The sequence below is a fragment of the Phyllobates terribilis genome, unplaced genomic scaffold (genome assembly GCF_046119375.1).
Source record: "Phyllobates terribilis strain yellow unplaced genomic scaffold, ASM4611937v1 Scaffold_1900__1_contigs__length_193379, whole genome shotgun sequence".
NCBI classification, from domain to species: Eukaryota; Metazoa; Chordata; class Amphibia; order Anura; family Dendrobatidae; genus Phyllobates; species Phyllobates terribilis.
Window position 1 is genome coordinate 150,147 of NW_027364660.1, and position 27,081 is coordinate 177,227.

Below are 27,081 nucleotides of genomic sequence, written 5' to 3' on the forward strand. Positions count from 1 at the left end.
CTCTGTGCTCCTCCTCCTAGACCCGTCCTCTGCCTTCTACATTACTCTGTGCTCCTCCTCCAAGACCTGTCCTCTGCCTTCTACATTACTCTGTGCTCCTCCTACTAGACCTGTCCTCTGCCTTCTACATTACTCTGTGCTCCTTCTCCTAGACCCGTCCTCCGCCTTCTACATTACTCTGTGCTCCTCCTCCTAGACCCGTCCTCCGCCTTCTACATTACTCTGTGCTCCTCCTCCTAGACCTGTCCTCTGCCTTCTACATTACTCTGTGCTCCTCCTCCTGGATCTGTCCTCTGCCTTCTACTTAACTCTGAGCTGCTCCTCCTGGATCTGTCAGCTGCCTTCTACATAACTCTGAGCTCCTCCTCCTGGATCTGTCCTCTGCCTTCTACATAACTCTGAACTCCTCTTCCTTGACCCATCTTCTGCCTTCTACATGACTCTGAGCTCCTCTTCCTTGACCCATCTTCTGCCTTCCACATGACTCTGAGCTCCTCTTCCTTGACCCATCTTCTGCCTTCCACATGACTCTGAGCTCCTCTTCCTTGACCCATCTTCTGCCTTCCACATGACTCTGAGCTCCTCTTCCTTGACCCATCTTCTGCCTTCTACATGACTCTGAGCTCCTCTTCCTTGACCCAACTTCTGCCTTCTACATGACTCTGAGCTCCTCTTCCTTGACCCATCTTCTGCCTTCTACATGACTCTGAGCTCCTCTTCCTTGACCCATCTTCTGCCTTCTACATGACTCTGAGCTCCTCTTCCTTGACCAATCTTCTGCCTTCTACATAACTCTGAGCTCCTCTTCCTTGACCAATCTTCTGCTTTCTACATAACTCTGAGCTCCTCTTCCTTGACTCATCTTCTGCCTTCTACATAACTCTGAGCTCCTCTTCCTTGACCCATCTTCTGCCTTCTACATCACTCTGAGCTCCTCTTCCTTGACCCATCTTCTGCTTTCTACATAACTCTGAGCTCCTCTTCCTTGACTCATCTTCTGCCTTCTACATAACTCTGAGCTCCTCTTCCTTGACCCATCTTCTGCCTTCTACATAACTCTGAGCTCCTCTTCCTTGACCCATCTTCTGCCTTCCACATCACTCTGAGCTCCTCTTCCTTGACCCATCTTCTGCCTTCCACATCACTCTGAGCTTCTCCTCGAACTGCATGGTCAGGATCCACAGATCTGTGGAAAGAGTAGAGGAATGTCCTCTCCAGTCACACCTCACTGTCAGGATGTCTCAGGTGCTGTGCTTTTTATGGCGGCTGCATCCACAGTGGCTCCAGATAGGGAGACCGCTGTGAGCTGTAGGCGATCAGCCCTGTTGCGCAATGACAGATCAGTAAACAGCAGCAGTTTGATGGTTTCCATACCACTCACCATTCCTTGTCTGAAACCATTTCTTGGCTCGGTGTTTGGGAAAGAAGAGTTAACGCTAATATTACTCCCCCTCCCCAATGTCAGTGCAGGGATGAGAGGGGTATCAGCGGCTGGCGGCCATGCTGGCTGTCACCCAGCTTTCCCAGGATCAGATGGCGCTGTAGGACATGAAATAAGAGTGGTGGCAGCTGGAACGGTACACAGGGTGGAGTTTAATGAAGACCACACAAAGTGATGAAAAAGAGGAGCAGCCCCCCAGTGGTTACTGCTGTGATAGGCGTGTGCTGCCCAGTGGGAAAGGCGGTGGTGGGCGGGGCTTCTGATGTGCAGTGGCCATAGGCTATGATGGGAGTAGGGGGTGGGGCCAGTGGTGATGGGCGGGGTTTAACCACCACATAAATAAAACGTGCACAATGAATAGTGCGGTCGTCTGAATGTGAAACGTCACCAATCACACGGGAGAAAAATAATCAGAGGGGGGAGGGGTAACAAAAATTCATAGACTCCCACTATATGGCGTCCTCATCGCGAATTCCAAAAATACACGAGTCGGTGTAGGATTTAATGGCAGTAACCTCACATGCTGCCGTAGAAAAATAGCGCAATCTTATCTTCACATTCAGACCAAGAAAACTCTGCTCCGCGGGGGCGGGGTCTGCAGGGAGAAGGGGCGGGGCTTTACAGGAAGGCAGGTCTGCAGGGAGAAGGGGAGGGGCTTTACATGAATAAGGGGAGGGGCTTTACAGGAAGTAGGGGAGAAGGGGAGGGGCTTTACAGGAAGGCAGCCGGACATCCGGGTATGTATATTATTTACAGGAAGAGCGCAGATTACTCGCTGTCCGCCATGTCTGATCCACGGCCGGGGCAGCTCCATGGCATCAGCCCGCGCAGTCCAATCACGCCATGTCTCTTGGTTCTGCGTTTGGCACTTCGTGTCCATCATAGAGTCCACAGATCGGGCTGAGGTGGACGGCGTCATGTCCGCAGGTCACGGCCCTGGTCCTGTGGGGGTCGCTGGGACCCAATACTGGAAACGGGTGAGAAAATCCACACGCAACGATCATACAATGAATAAATAATTCCAGGCGGGGAAACGGGCGGAGCTTAAGTGTCCATGGGCGGAGCTTAGAGTCCATGGGCGGAGCGATGGCACCTCCTGGATCATCGCTGTTTCAGCAGAGCCTTGTACATTGCAAATCCCAACACCGCAAAGATGGTGGCACCAAAACTGGCACGGAGCCAGAAGGTAGAGCCTTTCAGCTCCGCCTGCGACATGTGCCTGCAAGAGAAAAAGCCATCAGGAAGAAGCCTGCGCCAGCTCCGCCGTGCTACCGCCAGACTGCACTGCAACTCCCACCATCCCCCAGACGATGCTGCAAGTATGAACGTCATGAAACACTGCAAATAAACCATTGGGAGCGCTCAACACCGCTCTGTGCTGCCTACGAGACACTCTGCACTAATCTACTCTCACCCTGGGGGGCGCTCTCCACCGCTCTATGCTGCCTACGAGACACTCTGCACTGCCCCGACTACAGGGAGATGCTCTGCACCGCTCTACACTGGCTACAGAAGAAGTTCTGCACCGCTATAGTCGCCGCCCTCCCCACGGGGGACGCCCCGCTCTAGTCGCCACCCTCACCAAGGGGGACGTCCCGCTCTAGTCACCGCCCTCACCACGGTGGACGCCCCGCTCCAGTCGCCGCCCTCACCACGGGGGACGCCCCGCTCTAGTCGCCGCCCTCACCACGGGGAACGCCCCGCTCTAGTCGCCGCCCTCACCACGGGGAACGCCCCGCTCTAGTCGCCGCCCTCTACACGGGGAACGCCCCGCTCTAGTCACCGCCCTCACCACGTGGGACGTCCCGCTCTAGTCACCGACCTCTACACGGGGGACGCCTCGCTCTAGTCACCGCCCTCACCACGGGGGACGTCCCGCTCTAGTCACCGACCTCTACACGGGGAACGCCCCGCTCTAGTCACCGACCTCTACACGGTGGACGCCCCGCTCTAGTCGCCGACCTCTACACGGGGAACGCCCCGCTCTAGTCGCCGACCTCTACACGGGGAACGCCCCGCTCTAGTCGCCGACCTCTACACGGGGAACGCCCCGCTCTAGTCGCCGACCTCTACACGGGGAATGCCCCGCTCTAGTCGCCGACCTCTACACGGGGAACGCCCCGCTCTAGTCGCCGACCTCTACACGGGGAACGCCCCGCTCTAGTCGCCGACCTCTACACGGGGAACGCCCCGCTCTAGTCGCCACCCTCACCAAGGGGGACGTCCCGCTCTAGTCACCGCCCTCACCACGGTGGACGCCCCGCTCCAGTCGCCGCCCTCACCACGGGGGACGCCCCGCTCTAGTAGCCGCCCTCACCACGGGGAACGCCCCGCTCTAGTCGCCGCCCTCACCACGGGGAACGCCCCGTTCTAGTCGCCGCCCTCACCACGGGGGACGTCCCGCTCTAGTCACCGACCTCTACACGGTGGACGCCCCGCTCTAGTCGCCGACCTCTACACGGGGAACGCCCCGCTCTAGTCACCGACCTCTACACGGTGGACGCCCCGCTCTAGTCGCCGACCTCTACACGGGGAACGCCCCGCTCTAGTCGCCGACCTCTACACGGGGAACGCCCCGCTCTAGTCGCCGACCTCTACACGGGGAACGCCCCGCTCTAGTCGCCGACCTCTACACGGTGGACGCCCCGCTCTAGTCACCGACCTCTACACGGGGAACGCCCCGCTCTAGTCACCGACCTCTACATGGGGAACGCCCCGCTCTAGTCGCCGACCTCTACACGGGGAACGCCCCGCTCTAGTCGCCGACCTCTACACGGGGAACGCCCCGCTCTAGTCACCGACCTCTACACGGTGGACGCCCCGCTCTAGTCACCGACCTCTACACGGGGAACGCCCCGCTCTAGTCACCGACCTCTACACGGGGAACGCCCCGCTCTAGTCACCGACCTCTACACGGGGAACGCCCCGCTCTAGTCACCGACCTCTACACGGTGGACGCCCCGCTCTAGTCGCCGACCTCTACACGGGGAACGCCCCGCTCTAGTCGCCGACCTCTACACGGTGAACGCCCCGCTCTAGTCGCCGACCTCTACACGGTGGACGCCCCGCTCTAGTCGCCGACCTCTACACGGGGAACGCCCCGCTCTAGTCACCGACCTCTACACGGGGAACGCCCCGCTCTAGTCACCGACCTCTACACGGGGAACGCCCCGCTCTAGTCACCGACCTCTACACGGTGGACGCCCCGCTCTAGTCGCCGACCTCTACACGGGGAACGCCCCGCTCTAGTCGCCGACCTCTACACGGGGAACGCCCCGCTCTAGTCGCCGCCCTCACCACGGGGGACGTCCCGCTCTAGTCACCGACCTCTACACGGGGGACGCCTCGCTCTAGTCACCGCCCTCACCACGGGGGACGTCCCGCTCTAGTCACCGCCCTCTACACGGGGAACGCCCCGCTCTAGTCGCCGCCCTCACCAAGGGGGACGCCCCGCTCTAGTCGCCGCCCTCACCAAGGGGGATGCCCCGCTCTAGTCGCCGCCCTCACCAAGGGGGACGCCCCGCTCTAGTCGCCGCCCTCACCAAGGGGGACGCCCCGCTCTAGTCGCCGCCCTCACCAAGGGGGACGCCCCACTCTAGTCGCCGCCCTCACCACGGGGGACGTCCCGCTCTAGTCGCCGACCTCTACACGGGGGACGCCCCGCTCTAGTCGCCGCCCTCACCAAGGGGGACGCCCCGCTCTAGTCGCCGCCCTCACCAAGGGGGACGCCCCGCTCTAGTCGCCGCCCTCACCAAGGGGGACGCCCCGCTCTAGTCGCCGCCCTCACCAAGGGGGACGCCCCGCTCTAGTCGCCGCCCTCACCAAGGGGGACGCCCCGCTCTAGTCGCCGCCCTCACCAAGGGGGACGCCCCGCTCTAGTCGCCGCCCTCACCAAGGGGGACGCCCCGCTCTAGTCGCCGCCCTCACCAAGGGGGACGCCCCGCTCTAGTCGCCGCCCTCACCAAGGGGGACGCCCCGCTCTAGTCGCCGCCCTCACCAAGGGGGACGCCCCGCTCTAGTCGCCGCCCTCACCAAGGGGGACGCCCCGCTCTAGTCGCCGCCCTCACCAAGGGGGACGCCCCGCTCTAGTCGCCGCCCTCACCAAGGGGGACGCCCCGCTCTAGTCGCCGCCCTCACCAAGGGGGACGCCCCGCTCTAGTCGCCGCCCTCACCAAGGGGGACGCCCCGCTCTAGTCGCCGCCCTCAACAAGGGGGACGCCCCGCTCTAGTTGCCGCCCTCAACAAGGGGGACGCTCTGCACTGGGCCGTCCTCACCCCGGGGGACGCCCCGCTCTAGTCACCGCCCTCACCACGGGGACGCCCCGCTCTAGTCACCGCCCTCCCCACGGGGGACGCCCCGCTCTAGTCACCGCCCTCCCCACGGGGGACGCCCCGCTCTAGTCACCGCCCTCCCCACGGGGGACGCCCCGCTCTAGTCACCGCCCTCCCCACGGGGGATGCCCCGCTCTAGTCACCGCCCTCACCACGGGGGACGCCCCGCTCTAGTCACCGCCCTCACCACGGGGGACGCCCCGCTCTAGTCGCCGCCCTCACCACGGGGGACGCCCCGCTCTAGTCGCCGCCCTCACCACGGGGGACGCCCCGCTCTAGTCGCCGCCCTCACCACAGGGGACGCCCCGCTCTAGTCGCCGCCCTCCCCACGGGGGACGCCCCGCTCTAGTCGCCGCCCTCCCCACGGGGGACGCCCCGCTCTAGTCGCCGCCCTCCCCACGGGGGACGCCCCGCTCTAGTCGCCGCCCTCCCCACGGGGGACGCCCCGCTCTAGTCGCCGACCTTTACACGGGGGACGCCCCGCTCTAGTCGCCGACCTTTACACGGGGGACGCCCCGCTCTAGTCACCTCCCTCACCACGGGGAACACCCCGCTCTAGTCGCCGACCTCTACACGGGGGACGCCCCGCTTTCGTCGCCACCCTCACCAAGGGGGACGTCCCGCTCTAGTCACCGCCCTCACCACGGTGGACGCCCCGCTCTAGTCGCCGCCCTCACCACGGGGGACGCCCTGCTCTAGTCACCGCCCTCACCACGGGGGATGCCCCGCTCTAGTCGCCGCCCTCACCACGGGGGACGCCCCGCTCTAGTCACCGCCCTCACCACGGGGGACGCCCCGCTCTAGTCGCCGACCTCACCACGGGGGACGCCCCGCTCTAGTCGCCGACCTCACCAAGGGGGACGCCCCGCTCTAGTCGCCGCCCTCACCAAGGGGGACGCCCCGCTCTAGTCGCCGCCCTCAACAAGGGGGACGCCCCGCTCTAGTTGCCGCCCTCACCAAGGGGGACGCTCTGCACTGGGCCGTCCTCACCCCGGGGGACGCCCCGCTCTAGTCACCGCCCTCACCACGGGGACGCCCCGCTCTAGTCACCGCCCTCCCCACGGGGGACGCCCCGCTCTAGTCACCGCCCTCCCCACGGGGGACGCCCCGCTCTAGTCACCGCCCTCCCCACGGGGGACGCCCCGCTCTAGTCACCGCCCTCCCCACGGGGGATGCCCCGCTCTAGTCACCGCCCTCACCACGGGGGACGCCCCGCTCTAGTCACCGCCCTCACCACGGGGGACGCCCCGCTCTAGTCGCCGCCCTCACCACGGGGGACGCCCCGCTCTAGTCGCCGCCCTCACCACGGGGGACGCCCCGCTCTAGTCGCCGCCCTCACCACAGGGGACGCCCCGCTCTAGTCGCCGCCCTCCCCACGGGGGACGCCCCGCTCTAGTCGCCGCCCTCCCCACGGGGGACGCCCCGCTCTAGTCGCCGCCCTCCCCACGGGGGACGCCCCGCTCTAGTCGCCGCCCTCCCCACGGGGGACGCCCCGCTCTAGTCGCCGACCTTTACACGGGGGACGCCCCGCTCTAGTCGCCGACCTTTACACGGGGGACGCCCCGCTCTAGTCACCTCCCTCACCACGGGGAACACCCCGCTCTAGTCGCCGACCTCTACACGGGGGACGCCCCGCTTTCGTCGCCACCCTCACCAAGGGGGACGTCCCGCTCTAGTCACCGCCCTCACCACGGTGGACGCCCCGCTCTAGTCGCCGCCCTCACCACGGGGGACGCCCTGCTCTAGTCACCGCCCTCACCACGGGGGATGCCCCGCTCTAGTCGCCGCCCTCACCACGGGGGACGCCCCGCTCTAGTCACCGCCCTCACCACGGGGGACGCCCCGCTCTAGTCGCCGACCTCACCACGGGGGACGCCCCGCTCTAGTCGCCGACCTCACCACGGGGGACGCCCCGCTCTAGTCGCCGCCCTCACCAAGGGGGACGCCCCGCTCTAGTCGCCGCCCTCACCAAGGGGGACGCTCTGCACTGGGCCGTCCTCACCCCGGGGGACGCCCCGCTCTAGTCACCGCCCTCATCACGGGGGACGCCCCGCTCTAGTCACCGCCCTCACCACGGGGAACACCCCGCTCTAGTCGCCGACCTCTACACGGGGGACGTCCCGCTCTAGTCGCCACCCTCACCAAGGGGGACGCTCTGCACTGGGCTGTCCTCACCCCGGCGGACGTCCCGCTCTAGTCACCGCCCTCCCCACGGGGGACGCCCCGCTCTAGTCACCGCTCTCCCCACGGGGGACGCCCCGCTCTAGTCACCGCCCTCACCACGGGGGACGCCCCGCTCTAGTCACCGCCCTCACCACGGGGGACGCCCCGCTCTAGTCACCGCCCTCACCACGGGGGACGCCCCGCTCTAGTCACCGCCCTCACCACGGGGGACGCCCCGCTCTAGTCACCGCCCTCACCACGGGGGACGCCCCCCGCTCTAGTCACCGCCCTCACCACGGGGGACGCCCCGCTCTAGTCGCCGACCTCTACACGGGGGACGTCCCGCTCTAGTCGCCACCCTCACCAAGGGGGACGCTCTGCACTGGGCCGTCCTCACCACGGGGGACGCCCCGCTCTAGTCGCCGCCCTCACAAAGGGGGGACGCTCTGCACTGGTCCGCCCTCACCAAGGGGGATGCCCCGCTCTAGTCGACGCCATCACCACGGGGAAGCTCTAGTAGACGTGAGGTCATCTGACGCAGCACTGGAAGCAGCATCTAGTCTGTCTCACGTTTGAACCGCTCAGCCAACCAATGGCAGCGGTGCTGCGTACACAGAACAACGCGGACTCAGGTTAGATACAGCCAGTCCATGCACACTCAGGCCCGGGGAGGATTAGTACAGGCCCGGGCACACCCCTCTGAGGGCACACGTCTTGGTACCTGCCCGCCGGCTGCTCTGCGGATGATTCCATGAAGATGGAATGTTCCATGTGGGAGATGGGGAGGACTTGATGTCCTAGGCTGCTCTCCGCATCCGTCATCAGCGCCTCTCCCAGGACGTCTACCCAGGACCTCAACCTTATACAGACACACAGGGGCTGTCACCAGGGGCCCAGAGCCCCACACTACATGCTGAAAGGAAGGAGCCCGCCACCAGAGGGCGGCAAAGGAGGAGGAGCCCGCCACCAGAGGGCGGCAAAGGAGGAGGAGCCCGCCACCAGAGGGCGACAAAGGAGGAGGAGCCCGCCACCAGAGGGCGGCAAAGGAGGAGGAGCCCGCCACCAGAGGGCGGCAAAGGAGGAGGAGCCCGCCACCAGAGGGCGGCAAAGGAGGAGGAGCCCGCCACCAGAGGGCAGCAAAGGAGGAGGAGCCCGCCACCAGAGGGCAGCAAAGGAAGAGGAGCCCGCCACCAGAGGGCAGCAAAGGAAGAGGAGCCCGCCACCAGAGGGCAGCAAAGGAAGAGGAGCCCGCCACCAGAGGGCAGCAAAGGAGGAGGAGTCCGCCATCAGAGGGCAGCAAAGGAGGAGGAGCCCGCCACCAGAGGGCAGCAAAGGAGGAGGAGCCCACCACCAGAGGGCAGCAAAGGAAGAGGAGCCCGCCACCAGAGGGCAGCAAAGGAAGAGGAGCCCGCCACCAGAGGGCAGCAAAGGAAGAGGAGCCCACCACCAGAGGGCAGCAAAGGAAGAGGAGCCCGCAACCAGAGGGCAGCAAAGGGGGAGGAGCTGGCCTTGTTATGGGAGACAGGACGGTGGGGTAGCCGGTCTCATTATTGGTGGCCAGAGCGGGGGGAGGAGCTAGTCTCGTTATTGGAGGCCAGTGCGGAGAGAGGAGCCGGTCTAGTTATTGGAGGCCAGTGCGAGGGGAGTAGCCGGTCTCATTATTGGAGGCTAGAGTGGGGGGAGAAGCCGGTCTCATTATTGGGAGATGGTCTCACCATTATTGAAGGCCAGAGTGGGGGAGAAGCTGGTCTCATTATAGGGGGCCAGTGCGGGGGAGCAGCTGGTCTCATTATCGGGAGCAGGAGCGGGGGGAGCAGCCGGTCTCATTATCGGGAGCCGGAGCGGGGGGAGCAGCCGGTCTCATTATCGGGAGCCGGAGCGGGGGGAGCAGCCGGTCTCATTATCGGGAGCCGGAGCGGGGGGAGCAGCCGGTCTCATTATCGGGAGCCGGAGCGGGGGGAGCAGCCGGTCTCGTTATCGGGAGCCGGAGCGGGGGGAGCAGCCGGTCTCGTTATCGGGAGCCGGAGCGGGGGGAGCAGCCGGTCTCGTTATCGGGAGCCGGAGCGGGGGGAGCAGCCAATCTCGTTATCGGGAGCCGGAGCGGGGGGAGCAGCCAATCTCGTTATCGGGAGCCGGAGCGGGGGGAGCAGCCAATCTAGTTATCGGGAGCCGGAGAGGGGGGAGCAGCCAATCTCGTTATCGGGAGCCGGAGAGGGGGGAGCAGCCGGTCTCGTTATCGGGAGCGGGGGGAGCAGCCGGTCTAGTTATCGGGAGCGGGGGGAGCAGCCGGTCTCGTTATCGGGAGCCGGAGCGGGGGGAGAAGCCGGTTTCGTTATCGGGAGCCGGAGCGGGGGAAGAAGCCGGTCTCGTTATCGGGACCAGAGCGGGGGGAGGAGCCGGTCTCATTATTGGGGGCCAGAGCGGGGGGAGGAGCCGGTCTCATTATTGGGGGCCAGAGCGGGGGGAGGAGCCGGTCTCATTATTGGGGGCCAGAGCGGGGGGAGGAGCTAGTCTCGTTATTGGAGGCCAGTGCGGAGAGAGGAGCCGGTCTAGTTATTGGAGGCCAGTGCGAGGGGAGTAGCCGGTCTCATTATTGGAGGCTAGAGTGGGGGGAGAAGCCAGTCTCATTATTGGGAGATGGTCTCACCATTATTGAAGGCCAGAGTGGGGGAGAAGCCGGTCTCATTATAGGGGGCCAGTGCGGGGGAGCAGCTGGTCTCATTATCGGGAGCAGGAGCGGGGGGAGCAGCCGGTCTCATTATCGGGAGCCGGAGCGGGGGGAGCAGCCGGTCTCATTATCGGGAGCCGGAGCGGGGGGAGCAGCCGGTCTCGTTATCGGGAGCCGGAGCGGGGGGAGCAGCCGGTCTCGTTATCGGGAGCCGGAGCGGGGGGAGCAGCCGGTCTCGTTATCGGGAGCCGGAGCGGGGGGAGCAGCCGGTCTCGTTATCGGGAGCCGGAGCGGGGGGAGCAGCCAATCTCGTTATCGGGAGCCGGAGCGGGGGGAGCAGCCAATCTCGTTATCGGGAGCCGGAGCGGGGGGAGCAGCCAATCTCGTTATCGGGAGCCGGAGAGGGGGGAGCAGCCAATCTCGTTATCGGGAGACGGAGAGGGGGGAGCAGCCGGTCTCGTTATCGGGAGCAGCCGGTCTCGTTATCGGGAGCCGGAGCGGGGGGAGAAGCCGGTTTCGTTATCGGGAGCCGGAGCGGGGGAAGAAGCCGGTCTCGTTATCGGGACCAGAGCGGGGGGAGGAGCCGGTCTCATTATTGGGGGCCAGAGCGGGGGGAGGAGCCGGTCTCATTATTGGGGGCCAGAGCGGGGGGAGGAGCTGGTCTCATTATTGGGGGCCAGAGCGGGGGGAGGAGCCGGTCTCATTATTGGGGGCCAGAGCGGGGGGAGGAGCCGGTCTCATTATTGGGGGCCAGAGCGGGGGGAGGAGCCAGTCTCATTATTGGGGGCCAGAGCGGGGGGAGGAGCCGGTCTCATTATTGGGGGCCAGAGCGGGGGGAGGAGCCGGTCTCATTATTGGGGGCCAGAGCGGGGGGAGGAGCCGGTCTCATTATTGGGGGCCAGAGCGGGGGGAGGAGCCGGTCTCATTATTGGGGGCCAGAGCGGGGGGAGGAGCCGGTCTCATTATTGGGGGCCAGAGCGGGGGGAGGAGCCGGTCTCATTATTGGGGGCCAGAGCGGGGGGAGGAGCCGGTCTCATTATTGGGGGCCAGAGCGGGGGGAGGAGCCGGTCTTGTTGTTGGGGGCAGGGCTGGTTCTCATTCACCCAAGTATGATTAACACAGAGATCATCCGCCATTTCAGCACAATAAACCATTCAGTAGGTAACAGTCAGGAACCCGACTCTCCTGCTGGGGGATGCTCTCACTGTGTCTGGAGGAATGTAGAATAATGATTTCAGCTCTGGAGGAGAGTACAGTATAACAGAGCTCAACAAATGTCACGAGGCTCAGGATGCGGCCACAGAGGACAAGGGCAAGTCTAGAGTATAAGACATGGGGTGACAGGAGGCGGGCCCGAGGAGCCTACACCCCAACAAGACGAGGCGGGCCCGAGGAGCCTACACCCCAACAAGAGGAGGAGGGCCCGAGGAGCCTATACCCCTCCCCATACTGCAAGCCTGCGCTCCTCCTCCCCTCTGCGCGCTGCAGGCCCGCGCTCCTCCTCCCCTCTGCGCGCTGCAGGCCCGCGCTCCTCCTCCCCTCTGCGCGCTGCAGGCCCGCGCTCCTCCTCCCCTCTGCGCGCTGCAGGCCCGCGCTCCTCCTCCCCTCTGCGCGCTGCAGGCCCGCGCTCCTCCTCCCCTCTGCGCGCTGCAGGCCCGCGCTCCTCCTCCCCTCTGCGCGCTGCAGGCCCGCGCTCCTCCTCCCCTCTGCGCGCTGCAGGCCCGCGCTCCTCCTCCCCTCTGCGCGCTGCAGGCCCGCGCTCCTCCTCCCCTCTGCGCGCTGCAGGCCCGCGCTCCTCCTCCCCTCTGCGCGCTGCAGGCCCGCGCTCCTCCTCCCCTCCGCGCGCTGCAGGCCCGCGCTCCTCCTCCCCTCCGCGCGCTGCAGGCCCGCGCTCCTCCTCCCCTCCGCGCGCTGCAGGCCCGCGCTCCTCCTCCCCTCCGCGCGCTGCAGGCCCGCGCTCCTCCTCCCCTCCGCGCGCTGCAGGCCCGCGCTCCTCCTCCCCTCCGCGCGCTGCAGGCCCGCGCTCCTCCTCCCCTCCGCGCGCTGCAGGCCCGCGCTCCTCCTCCCCTCCGCGCGCTGCAGGCCCGCGCTCCTCCTCCCCTCCGCGCGCTGCAGGCCCGCGCTCCTCCTCCCCTCCGCGCCCTGCAGGAAAGCGCTACTCTTCCCCTCCGCAGACTGCAGGACCGCGCCCCTCCTCCCCTCCGCACGACCGGGCTCCTCCTCCCCTCCGCATGCTGCAGGACCGCGCTCCTCCTCCCCTCCGCACGCTGCAGGCCCGCGCTACTCCTCCCCCCCGCAGACTGCAGGACCGCGCTCCTCCTCCCCTCCGCAGACTGGCGGACCCCTGGTCATACACATACAGTAGCAGCGTTTTACCACTAGTGGCAGCATTCCTCCCATGAGCACTGCCGACAGCAACAAACAGCGGATAAAGCAGAGCGGCAGCTCCAGGTGTCTGGGCGGAATGGCGACATGCAGCGGCTGGACAGCAGTGCAGTACGCAGCACCCTGCACCAGCCATGACGACGCCAGGGCAAGGCAGGCAGCGCAGGACGCTACAGGACACACCAGACCCTGTAATCCGGCATCACCGCAGCCGACCGGCAAACTTTAAAGACAATGTCAGTTCCTGCTCCCCCACCTCAGAGCAGCAGCCAGGTATCGGGGCAGAGACCCTGACTCCCTCTACTGATTGGCAACTTTCTGACTATGCACAGTGTACACAGGAAGAGCCATTCAGTGCTGTGGGCGGATTTATAGAGATGTGGGCGGGGCTAGGTAGCATCTGTGGGCGGGGTTACACTGCACCCTGGGGGTGGGGTTATGCAGAGTGCAGCACTCAGGTGCTCTGTAGTTGTGCAGGGAGCGGTGCAGCGACATCCCCGGAATCAGGGGCTCTGCCCGACCTCAGGCTGCTGCCAGCCCGTCTATATGCTGCTGCCATCTCCTGACAGTTTCCAGCATTTCATGAAACGCTCGGCTGCTTTCTGGCCGGCAGTGAATGGAAACAGGAGCTGCACTGATCGCAGCTGAGGATTCGTTACAGTGGGTGACATCTCTGCAGACCTGACCGCTTGTTACCATGTGTCAACCTGAAGTCCCCAGAGAATCCTCTAGTCTGGACACACTGTAACAGCCCCTCAGCTATGAGAAGCACAGGGGCAGAAACGAGAGATCAGGAGCACACAATCAGGGCCAGAAACCTTTGGCCAGTGACGAACCCTCGTGATTTCAGCTCTGCAGGCTGCTAGTTTTGTAATTGAAGGGGAGACTTTTGGGGGTGCTCAGAAGTAAATTCACTTTCCCATAAATAAAATGTCCATGTTTAATCCTTTGTGGAGAATCCTTGCAGCAATGACAGCCTTAAGTCTGGAGGCCATCACCGGTTTCTCGGAGGCTTTCCAGGTCTTTGAGTTCCCACCTCACCAGGGCGCTCTCTTTTTTTCTTATAGAATATACCAACTGTAGATTTCTTCCTTTTTTTCAGCCTAATGATGGTCTGCTTTTCTTTTGTCCGCATGTTGTGGGTTCACAGCAACAGATTCCAGTTGCAAATGCCACATCTAGAATCAGCTCGAGACCTTTCTGAGTTCCCAGCTCACAAGGGCGCTCTCTTTTTTCTTTTGTACCAGACTGTTCTTTTGGCCACTCCTAACATTCTGCTCTTTGATGGATTTCTTCTTTTTTTCAGTCTAATGATGGTCTGTTTCTTTTGCTCTGACCACATGTTGTGGGTTCACAGCAACAGCTTCCAAATGCAAATGTCACACCTGGAATCAGTTCCAGACCTTTTACCTGCTTCACTGATGATGGATTAACGAGGGAGAAGCCCATGCAGCCCACTAACGAGATTCTGAGATAGTTGTCCAATTACTTATGATCTCTTTAATAAGTTGCAGCTCCAAAATACAGAGCTGTACTTCCTGAACCCTTCCCCCAATCAGGATGTGAATCCCCCGAGAGTCGGCACTTTACGCCCAGATTGATTATAGGACTGGATCTTGTAAAAAGCTAAAATGTCAAAACTTGTGTCACTGTCCAAATATTTCTGACCCTGACTGTACAGAAGGAAGACGCCACTCCAATCCAGATTATCGGATGCCAGATTACAGGGACGGTGATTAATTATTGGGTTTAGAAGCTGCGGGGAACCTCTTGTAACTCTGCCGGCCGTGCAGATACAGTACTGATATCAGGTATACAGGAGACATGCTAAATAATGTGTATACACAGCGGTGACATAAGCATTGGACACGTCAGCAATGTACTCCGTAAATCTATTGGTAAAGGGGCTATTGTCATGAAATTCTCCCCAGATCTTGGAAACAACCTGTTCAATCCACCATAGATATCCATAAAGTGTGTGCAATAAGGAGAAATGACCGGTTGTGGCTGGTTTATGGTGAAATCTTGCGGGGAGCACCTGGTCGTGGCCGGTTTATGGTGAAATCTTGCGGGGAGCGCCTGGTCGTGGCCGGTTTATGGTGAAATCTTGCGGAGAGCACCTGGTCGTGGCCGGTTTATGGTAAAATCTTGCGGGGAGCACCTGGTCGTGGCCGGTTTATGGTGAAATCTTGCGGGGAGCACCTGGTCGTGGCTGGTTTATGGTGAAATCTTGCGGGGAGCAGCTGGTCGTGGCTGGTTTATGGTGAAATCTTGCGGGGAGCACCTGGTCGTGGCCGGTTTATGGTGAAATCTTGCGGGGAGCACCTGGTCGTGGCCGGTTTATGGTGAAATCTTGCGGGGAGCACCTGGTCGTGGCCGGTTTATGGTGAAATCTTGCGGGGAGCACCTGGTCGTGGCCGGTTTATGGTGAAATCTTGCGGGGAGCACCTGGTCATGGCCGGTTTATGGTGAAGTCTTGCGGGGAGCACCTGGTCGTGGCTGGTTTATGGTGAAATCTTGCGGGGAGCACCTGGTCGTGGCTGGTTTATGGTGAAATCTTGCGGGGAGCACCTGGTCGTGGCTGGTTGATGGTGAAATCTTGCGGGGAGCACCTGGTCGTGGCCGGTTTATTGTGAAATCTTGCGGGGAGCACCTGGTCGTGGCCGGTTTATGGTGAAATCTTGCGGGGAGCATCTGGTCGTGGCCGGTTTATGGTGAAATCTTGCGGAGAGCACCTGGTCATGGCCGATTTATGGTGAAATCTTGCAGGAAGCACCTGGTCGTGGCTGGTTTATGGTGAAATCTTGCGGGGAGCGCCTGGTCGTGGCCGGTTTAGGGTGAAATCTTGCGAGAGCATCTGGTCATGGCCGATTTAGGGTGAAATCATGCGGGGAGCATCTGGTCGTGGCTGGTTTAGGGTGAAATCTTGCAGGGAGCATCTGGTCGTGGCCGGTTTAGGGTGAAATCTTGCGGGGAGCACCTGGTTGTGGCAGGTTTATGGTGAAATCCTGCGGGGAGCATCAGGTCGTGGCCGGTTGAGGGTGAACTCTTGCGGGGAGCATCTGGTCGTGGCCGGTTCATGGTGAAACTGTTCGTTCTACTTACAGATTATGGCACCAGCAGCGCTCATTGGAACCTTCAGTAGTTTAGAAATTTTTCTGTAACCAATGCCATCAGGATGTTTTACAACAATAAGGTTGTGAAGGTGTTGAGACAGCTCACTGGTTTTCCCCATCATACGATGTTTCTTGCGTAGCACCTATTTATCGGCCATCAGGTGAATCAGCTGATATTATTGGTCACTAGGTGGCAGGATTGCTTTCTAGCTACTGATAGATCTCAGACGGTGTCAGGACTTTCCAGGACTTTTTGCTCCTCTCTTTCTTTGTGTGGTCAGTACTTCTCCTGGTGCCATTTCTCATTATTACACATCATTTATGGACATTATGGTGATTTCTTTCCTGTGTGGATTGGATGGATTGTTCCCGAGATCTGGGGAGAATTTCATGTCAATAGCACCTTTACCAATGGATTTACATTGGTGACGTGTCCAATAGTTTTGTCACGGCTGTATATACATACATATACAGTTATATGAAAAAGTTTGGGCACCCCTATTAATCTTAAGCTTAATGTTTTATAAAAATTGGTGTTTTTGCAGCAGCTCTTTCAGTTTGATCTATGTAATAACTGTTGGACACAGTAATGTTTCTGCCTTGAAATGAGGTTTATTGTACTAACAGAAAATGTGCAATCTGCATTCAAACTAAATTTGACAGGTGCATAAGTATGGGCACCCTTATCATTTTCTTGTTTTAAATACTCCTACCTACTTTTTACTGACTTACTAAAGCACTTTTTTTGGTTTTGTAACCTCATTGAGCTTTGAACTTCATAGCCAGGTGTATGCAATCATGAGAAACGCTACTTAAAGTGGCCACTTGCAAGTTGTTCTCCTGTTTGAATCTCCTCTGAAGAGTGGCATCATGGGCTCCTCAAAACAACTGTCAAATGATCTGAAAACAAAGATTATTCAACATTGTTGTTCAGGGGAAGGATACAAAAAGCTGTCTCAGAAATTTAACCTGTCAGTTTCCACTGTGAGCAACATAGTAAGGAAATGGAAGAACACAGAGACAGATCTTGTTAAGGCCAGAAGTGGCAGGCCAAGAAAAACATCAGAAAGGCAGAGAAGAAGAATGGTGAGATCAGTCAAGGACAATCCTCAGACCACCTCCAGAGAGCTGCAGCATCAACTTGCTGCAGATGGTGTCACTGTGCATCGGTCAACTATACAACGCACTTTGCACAAGGAGAAGCTGTATGGGAGAGTGATGCGAAAGAAGCCGTTTCTGCAAGCATGCCACAAACAGAGTCGGCTGAGGTATACAAAAGCACATTTGGAGAAGCCAATTTCTTTTTGGAAGAAGGTCCTGTGGACTGATGAAACCAAGATTGAGTTGTTTGGTCATACAAAAAGGCGTTATGCATGGCGGCGAAAAAACACAGCATTCCAAGAAAAACACTTGCTACCCACAGTAAAATTTGGTGGAGGTTCCATCATGCTTTGGGGCTGTGTGGCCAATGCCGGCACCGGGAATCTTGTTAAAGTTGAGGGACGCATGGATTCCATTCAGTATCAGCAGATTCTTGACAATAATGTTCAAGAATCAGTGATAAAGTTGAAGTTAAGCAGGGGATGGATCTTTCAGCAAGACAATGATCCAAAACACCGCTCCAAATCTACTCAGGCATTCATGCAGAGGAACAATTACAATGTTCTGGAATGGCCATCCCGGTCCCCAGACCTGAATATCATTAAACATCTGTGGGATCATTTGAAGAGGCTGTCCATGCTCGGCGACCATCAAACTTTACTGAACTGGAATTGTTTTGTAAAGAGGAATGGTCAAAAATACCTTCATCCAGGATCCAGGAAATCATTAAAAGCTACAGGAAGCGACTAGAGGCAAAAGGAGGATCTACTAAATATTAATGTCACTTTTCTGGTGAGGTGCCCATACTTATGCACCTGTCAAATTTTGTTTGAATGCAGATTGCACATTTTCTGTTAGTACAATAAACCTCATTTCAAGGCAGAAACATTACTGTGTCCAACAGTTATTACATAGATCAAACTGAAATAGCTGTTGCAAAAACACCAATTTTTAAAAAACATTAAGCTTAAGATTAATAGGGGTGCCCAAACTTTTTCATATAACTGTAGATATGTGCGCGGCCCAGTATACGGAGCACGCAGCATACAGCAGACCCGACGGTGGGCAGCGGTTAGTGGTCAGACTGGAGAATAAGATGAAGGACCTGGTCACAATGGAGGTGAAGAGTTTGTTCTTTACGGCCTGGAGCAGGTCAGAGTGCAGCAGCTTCTGACACAGGCAGAACGTACACCTGTTGCAGGTACAGAGGCAGCGGAGCCGGGCGTGACTGCGGAGACACACAGAAGACACAGGGTCAGAAGCTGCACACGGCCCACCATCAGCACACAGTATACATGACCCCAGGAAGGACAGCCCCGCCGCCGGGAGGGCGCTCCCCCAGCCAGCCCCGCCTCAGGGAGGGCGCTCCCCCAGCCAGCACCGCCTCAGGGAGGGCGCTCCCCCAGCCAGCACCGCCTCAGGGAGGGCGCTCCCCCAGCCAGCACCGCCTCAGGGAGGGCGCTCCCCCAGCCAGCACCGCCTCAGGGAGGGCGCTCCCCCAGCCAGCACCGCCTCAGGGAGGGCGCTCCCCCAGCCAGCACCGCCTCAGGGAGGGCGCTCCCCCAGCCAGCACCGCCTCAGGGAGGGCGCTCCCCCAGCCAGCACCGCCTCGGGGAGGGCGCTCCCCCAGCCAGCACCGTCTCGGGGAGGGCGCTCCCCCAGCAAGCCCCGCCTCCGGGAGGGCGCTCCCCCATCCAGCCCCGCCTCCTGGAGGGCACTCCCCCAGCCAGCCCCCGAGAGGCCTCCATGTCTATTTATGAGACCACTGGAGGGAGGGGGGCATGATGTTGGTCCAAGCGGGAGAACATGAAGTAGGCCGCGTAGCCTCGATGTACCCCTCTATGTACAAACATGAATATAACAGCAGCTCGTCCTCGCGCTCAGTGTCGCCCCCGCATTCAGGGTCAACCTCGCGCTCAGTGTAGCCCCCGCGCTCAGTGTCACCCCCCCCCCCACGCTCAGTGTCACCCCCCCCCCCTCCCCCGCGCTCAGTGTCGCCGCTCAGTGTCAAGGAGTGAAATATTTTTGTTCACACATTTAGTTGTTAGAAATGTTTGCTGACCCCAGTCCTGGTCACACAATCCTGCACTGCCCGCACCTGGCCACTAAAGGGCGATGTATGAGGGAATCCCCCGCACATTACAAAACCTCCTAAAGGCGGCGACCCAGGAGCGGCGCGCGACGGGACGTCCCAGGAGCGCCGCATTCATCAGTGGAGCCGCGGGTGCTGTATTATGGGTCGGCCAATAAGCACACAGGGTATAATCCCACACAGAACAGTTCGGGGGTCCTGGCAGATGCCCCCATCCCTATGGTGCAGTGTCAGAGGCTTGGACAGTTCTACCCTCGGTCTCAGGCAGCGGGGGAGGAGCAGATACATGTAATCCCGGGGGCACCAGACACCCTCCTGCCCGAAGATGCAGTGTCCCTGGCCTCCTCACCAAGGCGTAGAGTCACGTGACACGAGGTAATCACGGGTACATGGTGGTCCCCGACCCACCCCCCCCCCCACCATGGCATGGGGTCACGTGACACGGGGTACTCATGGGTCCATGGACATGGTGGTCCCCAGCCCGCCCCCCCACCCACCATGGCATGGGGTCACGTGCAGTACTCACGGGTACACGGACATGGTGGTCCCCGGCCCACCTCCCCACCATGGCATGGGGTCACGTGCAGTACTCACGGGTACACGGACATGGTGGTCCCCGGCCCACCTCCCCACCATGGCATGGGGTCACGTGCAGTACTCACAGGTACATGGACATGGTGGTTCCCGGCCCGCCTCCCCACCATGGCATGGGGTCACGTGCGGTACTCACAGGTACATGGACATGGTGGTTCCCGGCCCGCCCGCCATGGCATGGGGTCACATGCGGTACTCAAGGGTACATGGACATGGTATTCCTCGGCCACCTCCCCTCCATGGCATGGGGTCATGTGCGGTACTCACGGGTACATGGACATGGTTGTCCCCGGCCCGTCTGCCCACCCACCCACCATGGCATGGGGTCACGTGCAGTACTCACGGGTACACGGACATGGTGGTCCCCGGCCCACCTCCCCACCATGGCATGGGGTCACGTGCAGTACTCACAGGTACATGGACATGGTGGTTCCCGGCCCGCCTCCCCACCATGGCATGGGGTCACGTGCGGTACTCACAGGTACATGGACATGGTGGTTCCCGGCCCGCCCGCCATGGCATGGGGTCACATGCGGTACTCAAGGGTACATGGACATGGTATTCCTCGGCCACCTCCCCTCCATGGCATGGGGTCATGTGCGGTACTCACGGGTACATGGACATGGTTGTCCCCGGCCCGTCTGCCCACCCACCCACCATGGCATGGGGTCACGTGCGGTACTCACGGGTACATGGTTGTCACCGGCCCACCCCCTCACCATGGTACGGGGTCACGTGGGGTACTCACGGGTACATGGACATGGTGGTCCCTGGCCCGCCCCCCTCACCTCGGCGTAGGGACACAAGCAGTACTCACGGGTACATGGACATGGTGGTTCCCGGCCCGCCCTCCTCCCACCATGGCATGGGGTCACGTGCGGTACTCACATGTACATGGTTGTCACCGGCCAACCCCCTCACCATGGTACGGGGTCACGTGGGGTACTCACGGGTACATGGACATGGTGGTCCTTCGCCCGCCCCCCACACCTCGGCGTAGGGACACAAGCAGTACTCACGGGTACATGGACATGGTGGTTCCCGGCCCGCCCTCCTCCCACCATGGCATGGGGTCACGTGCGGTACTCACGGGTACATGGACATGGTGGTCATCTTGGTGAAGACCTCGCGGCTGGGGCTGTCGGCCGTGTTGCAGGTGAAGGCTTGGGGTGGAGGCATCTTGTGCTTCTTACAGAAGGCGGCCGGGGAGACGCTGCTCTCCTGCTTCACCTCCTGGAGGTCCGACTTGGCTGCTACTATGAGGCAGGGGGTCCGGCTGTCCATGAAGTGTTGCTGTGGGGGAAGGGAGAGGAGCATAGGAATAAAAGCCAAGGACAACCGCGAAACACGAGAACGGTGACAGGAAGGGAACCGGCAACACCACAAACAGGGGCTCCCACAACCAGTAACACAGCAATCACTTGGACCCCCACAGCCAGTAACACAGCAATCACTTGGACCCCCACAGCCAGTAACACAACAATCACCCGGTGTGATGATACAGCTTATAATCTTAATCAGCCTGACGTCTAGATTTGTTAAGCCAAGAGAAACACACTATAATCCTTGTGTTGACTTGTAAATGTGTGTGTATTTCTGTGGCTGGTCAAGAAGGACAGTCCATGATTTGTAGAACCCTGTTGTCTTCTATTGGTCTGTGGAACAATGAATGTTTGCTTAATATGTTGATTAATCTTTGTGTGGACCCTGTGGCTTGTTGACTCACAAAACAGGACGACAAACTACGTAAATTCATTAAATGCTCAAACAATGAGACCTGAGTCCTGTGAGTAATACCCTCCCTACCCCTTTCCTGTGAATGTGTACTTGAAAGAACAACTGAAACTAATTTAATGAGCATGTGCTTCTGTAGCAATCAGACTTGAAACAGAGATTGAAAGAGACTTTACAAGGAGAATCAAAGATCAGACTCTCTTCACACCATCAGTTTGGTAGCATGGCTCTATCCAGAAAGACACAGATTAGGATTCTACATGAGTCCGGCCTAAAGGCATCAGCCCTGACTGCAAGGATACGGATCTGCTCTACTGACCATCAGAGAGACCATGGATTTGGGGAGACCAGGTTGGGACAATGAAGTCACCGGGCCCCATGGATATGTTGTTTGGGGTTGTCAGGTGGGACCCTCCAGTCTCCTGGAACTCAGAGACATTCGGAGAAGCCAGATTGGGACCCGCCGGTCATCTGGCCCCATGGAAACTCTCGGAGAGGCCAGGGTGGGACCCTCGGGCCTCCTGGCCTTGTACCTCCAAGGACTGATAGCTTCCTAAGCTTGCCGCTACCTCCTCTCTGTGGGGGCCCGCCAGAAGTGGGGGGGCCACTGGTTGAGGGAGTCGGCCCTGGAAGTCTCTAAAGTCCGCTTTGTGGGTCAGTAAAGTATTGCCACGCTGTGTTACCCCCACCCTGTGTTGTCTGAGTGGTGTTACGCCCATGGAAGACCCCGGGTCTTCACACTCGGACCCCCCACAGCACAGCCACGAACACAGCAATCACCCGGACCCCACCCCAGGACCCGTTGGGCCGGAGCAAACCTTGAACATCCTGGCACAATACTCAAAGGAGGCGGGGTTAGTGATGTCATAGACCAGACAGATGACATCACACGTCGTGTCAGCAGGAGACAAAGCTTCGCACTCAGAGATGTGGTGCAGCTGCAAGGTAAAGGCGAGATGTGAATGGCGCAGGTGGCGCAGGCTGCGGCGCAGGTGGAGCAGGTGATGTCCTCGGGGCACCTACCAGCAGATACTTCTCCTGCCCGTACACGTACACAGTGTTCATGGCGTAGTAGGACTTGTGCTCCTCGCGGATCCTCTTCTGCCGCTGTGGGAAGAGTGACGGCAGGTTACCACCTCTCCAGCCCCCCCACAGGGATCAGGTGACATGGCCCGACCCCAGGGATCAGGTGACATGGCCCGACCCCAGGGATCAGGTGACATGGCCCGACCCCAGGGATCAGGTGACATGGCCCGACCCCAGGGATCAGGTGACATGCCCCGACCCCAGGGATCAGGTGACATGCCCCGACCCCAGGGATCAGGTGACATGCCCCGACCCCAGGGATCAGGTGACATGCCCCGACCCTAGGGATCTGGTGCGGACTCACCAGCAGGTTCCTCCCCAGATGAGCCTGCAGGACCCCGCTCTTCCCGCATCCCTTGGAGCCGATGACGTTGCACCTGAAGACGCTGCGCTGCGTCTGCCGCTTGTGAAGATCGATCTTCTTATCTCTCGTCACTAGGAAGGATAAAACAGCAAGATGTGCGATGTGCTGCGCTGCAGAGCCTCTCGCCCGCGCTCTCTCCTCTGCGCTCTACCTGTGACTGCGGTGGCCTGAGACTCCTGCTCCGTCAGGATGGAGTAACCCAAATACCCCAGGTACTCCAGACAGCGCTGCACGTCCAAGTACGTCGTCAACCTGAGGAGACCCAACCGCGTCAGCAGGGGGACGCAAAACAGCGGGGGAGGGGACGCAGGGAGAGGGGAGCAAGGGCGCAGAGGGGAAGGGGACGCAAAACAGCGGGGGAGGGGACGCAGGGAGAGGGGAGCAAGGGCGCAGAGGGGAAGGGGTCGCAACACCGCGGGGGAGGGGACGCAGGGAGAGGGGAGCAAAACCGCGGGGGAGGGGACGCAGGGAGAGGGGAGCAAAACCGCGGGGGAGGGGACGCAGGGAGAGGGGAGCAAGGGCGCAGAGGGGAAGGGGACGCAAAACTGCGGGGGAGGGGACGCAGGGAGAGGGGAGCAAGGACGCAGAGGGGAAGGGGTCGCAACACCGCGGGGGAAGGGCCGCGGGGAGAGGGGAGCAAGGGCGCAGAGGGGAAGGGGACGCAAAACCGCGGGGGAGGGGACGCAGGGAGAGGGGAGCAAGGGCGCAGAGGGGAAGGGGACGCAAAACCGCGGGGGAGGGGACGCAGGGAGAGGGGAGCAAGGGCGCAGAGGGGAAGGGGACGCAAAACCGAGGGGGAGGGGACGCAGGGAGAGGGGAGCAAGGGCGCAGAAGGGAAGGGGACGCAAAACCGCGGGGGAGGGGACGCAGGGAGAGGGGAGCAAGGGCGCAGAGGGGAAGGGGACGCAAAACCGCGGGGGAGGGGACGCAGGGAGAGCAGAGCAAGGACGCAGAGGGGAAGGGGACGCAGGGAGAGAGGAGCAAGGACGCAGGGAGAGGGGAGCAAGGACGCAGAGGGGAAGGGGACGCAGGGAGAGGGGAGCAAGGACGCAGAGGGGAAGGGCCGTGAGAGGGCGAGGCAGGGGGGAAAAAGGGACGAGAGGGCGGGGCAGGGGGGAAAGGAGGGACGAGAGGGCGAGGCGGGGGGGGGAGGAGGGACAGGCGGGGGAAGGAGGGACAAGAGGGTGGGGCAGGGGGGGGGGAGGGACAAGAGGGCCGGGCAAGGGGGGGGGGGGGGGGGAGGAGGGACGAGAGGGCCGGGCAAGGGGGGGGGACGGGGACGAGAGGGCCGGGCAGGGGGGGGGGGAAGGAGGGACGAGAGGGCGAGGCAGGGGGGAAAAAGGGACGAGAGGGCGGGGCAGGGGGGAAAGGAGGGACGAGAGGGCGGGGCAGGGGGGAAAGGAGGGACGAGAGGGCGGGGGAGGGGGGAAAGGAGGGACGAGAGGGCGGGGCAGGGGGGAAAGGAGGGACGAGAGGGCGGGGCAGGGGGAAAGGAGGGACGAGAGGGCGGGGCAGGGGGAAAGGAGGGACGAGAGGGCGGGGCAGGGGGGAAAGGAGGGACGAGAGGGCGGGGCAGGGGGGAAAGGAGGGACGAGAGGGCGGGGCAGGGGGGAAAGGAGGGACGAGAGGGCGGGGCAGGGGGGAAAGGAGGGACGAGAGGGCGGGGCAGGGGGGAAAGGAGGGACGAGAGGGCGGGGCAGGGGGGAAAGGAGGGACGAGAGGGCGGGGCAGGGGGGAAAGGAGGGACGAGAGGGCGGGGCAGGGGGGAAAGGAGGGACGAGAGGGCGGGGCAGGGGGGAAAGGAGGGACGAGAGGGCGGGGCAGGGGGGAAAGGAGGGACGAGAGGGCGGGGCAGGGGGGAAAGGAGGGACGAGAGGGCGGGGAAGAGGAGGGACAAGAGGGCGGGTCAGGGAAAAAAAGGAGGGGCGAGGACGAGGCAGGGGGAAAAAGGAGGGACGAGAGGGCGCGGCAGGGAGAAAAGAAATGACAAGGACACAAAGGCAGCGTGGTGTAAGAGGGCTTCCCATGAGGAGACACTCACGTCCACTGTGACAGGAAGCCCTGGTACGTGATCCAGCCCTTGTCATTGGTGCAGACCGTGTTGTTGACGTCAGGACCCCAGGGCATGTATGGGAAGACCTTAAACAAATCCTTCAGCTCCTCTGGAGACAGCGCGCAGTCCCGGTCCTGAACAGAAGATACGAGAATTGCTTAAAGGATCTGGGGGCGTGGAGGTGTCAGGTCACACGATGGAAAAGAGGCATCAGAGACCCCGACACCCACCCATTATCAGGGGGTCTGTAGTGACACATGGCGGCCATGGTCAGCCGTGACCTGACGGGGGGCTCCGGCCAGCCTACAGGGTCTTCCTACACCAGAATGGGAGGAGACACCTGGCCGGAAGGAGGTCGTGCTCACCTGGTCGTGCTTGTCAAACATGCTCTGCAGGAAGAGGTAAGCGTGGTGGTTCAGCTCCGTGGTGCAGTCCACAGGGACCTTCAGCCTGAAACACCACACAGATGTCAGGAGGGAAGTCTGCAACCCATCCCCCCCCGTGTTACAGCCCCATTGCAGCCAGTCTCCCTGGTGTCCAGCCCTCCCCCCCCCCATGGTAAAGCCCCTCTGCCGCCCGTCCCCCCGAAGCCCTTCCCACTGATCATATAATTAGGAGATGGATATTACTGAGGAAAGAGATAGTCCGGTGTCAGCTCCAAGTCATCGTCATATCCAAATCTGCGCATCACCGTCCACGTGGTCTCGTGCCTCCCCCTCTGGATGAAGAGAGTGTGAAGGAACAGGAAGCCTGCGAGAGGAAGAGAGCGGCGTCACCTTGTAGTCACGTATCCACTACTCATCTGTATCTAAGCTGTCAGCACTGCGCTCAGGGTTCAGCTATCAGGGAGCCGCTAGGATACGCACTGGCACAGAGTTTTTACATCAAAACAGCATAGAGTTTATTGTCCATCATAAATTTTACAGCTCCAAAATGAAAACATAACTTCTCCAGTACAAGTGAATAACAGACAGTCCTTTCTTCAGGCACAATGAAACAAGGTAAATGTAGCAGCCTCACCAATCTCTGTGTTCCAGGCAGTGACAGCTCAACTAGCATTCATCAAATAAACACGTCTGCCCAGCTTCAGCCAAAAGTCCACTCTGCTGAGCTAACTCAGCTGCTGTTATTAGGCCTGTAAGCCCCCGGCTGGATTATGGGAACAAGCTTTCCCACCCAGACCCTTTAGGTCGCTCCTAAACCTGGGACCTTAAATCAAGTCAAATTAACCCTCTCAGTAACCTAGTGTGACTGGTACAGACTTTACATTATCAAGCCCAACCACCTCGGTGACACACATCTGCCATCCGGGACCTTACCTCTGGCTTTCTTACATACCCACCCCCTCTGCCCAAAGGCAGGGCTGGGAACAGCCTACCCATATAGTGTACCCTTGACCGAGCATCCTCATTTCCATGTAGCTTACCAGGTCTATACTACCCACTGGGACATGACAGCTCCTATCCGCCAGACATCCAATGCCTCTGTGTGGACTGTGAATGATCTGGAGAAATTTGGTGCTACCAACACTGGCTGCCTATAGAAGTCCAGTTTAAGCTCCTGAAATGCCTTCTCAGGTGCTGGAGACCACTTAACCATAAGTGATTTTAGGAGATCGGTTAGTAGCGCTGCTATTACGGCAAATTTGGGGACAACCACCCCATGGAATAGCCTACCATCCCTAGGAATGCTCTGACCTGTTTTTTTGTGAGGGGGCAAAGCCAGCTGTGTATCGCCTACAGATTACCTCCTGGTGGGCCTTAGGAATCCTATAGGGCTTTACATTGACCCAAGCGTGAGGCACAGCGAGTATCTCATGCCTGATGACACGAGGGAGACCTGGTAACTCAGAGAACATGTCCCTATTCTGGTGTACCAGTTTCCGGCAGTACTGTTTTTTTGGGAAGCGACAAAGTTTGTGCTACTTTGCCACCCACAATGTTGACTTCTAA

The 27,081-nt window shown here is 60.6% G+C and overlaps 1 protein-coding gene across 3 annotated transcripts in view; it reads right to left on the reverse strand.

Annotated features, from left to right (window-relative positions):
- Positions 1-1,573: 1,573 nt before the first annotated feature.
- Positions 1,574-27,081, reverse strand: part of LOC141245566 (mitochondrial Rho GTPase 1) — a 39,968-nt gene continuing 14,460 nt past the window's right edge. The window contains exons 10-20 of one of the 3 annotated variants that reach the window (XM_073669073.1): positions 25,759-25,879; positions 25,495-25,579; positions 25,118-25,263; positions 23,228-23,328; positions 23,017-23,147; positions 22,650-22,733; positions 22,445-22,564; positions 20,983-21,185; positions 18,312-18,434; positions 8,658-8,795; positions 1,574-2,660 (exon numbers count right to left, since the gene is read on the reverse strand). In XM_073669073.1, the coding sequence (XP_073525174.1) occupies positions 2,543-2,660; positions 8,658-8,795; positions 18,312-18,434; positions 20,983-21,185; positions 22,445-22,564; positions 22,650-22,733; positions 23,017-23,147; positions 23,228-23,328; positions 25,118-25,263; positions 25,495-25,579; positions 25,759-25,879 (1,370 nt within the window). In that variant the 3' untranslated portion in view covers positions 1,574-2,542. The remainder of the gene's footprint in view (positions 2,661-8,657; positions 8,796-18,311; positions 18,435-20,982; positions 21,186-22,444; positions 22,565-22,649; positions 22,734-23,016; positions 23,148-23,227; positions 23,329-25,117; positions 25,264-25,494; positions 25,580-25,758; positions 25,880-27,081) is intronic. The other 2 variants (XM_073669074.1, XM_073669075.1) reach the window with 2 other exon arrangements.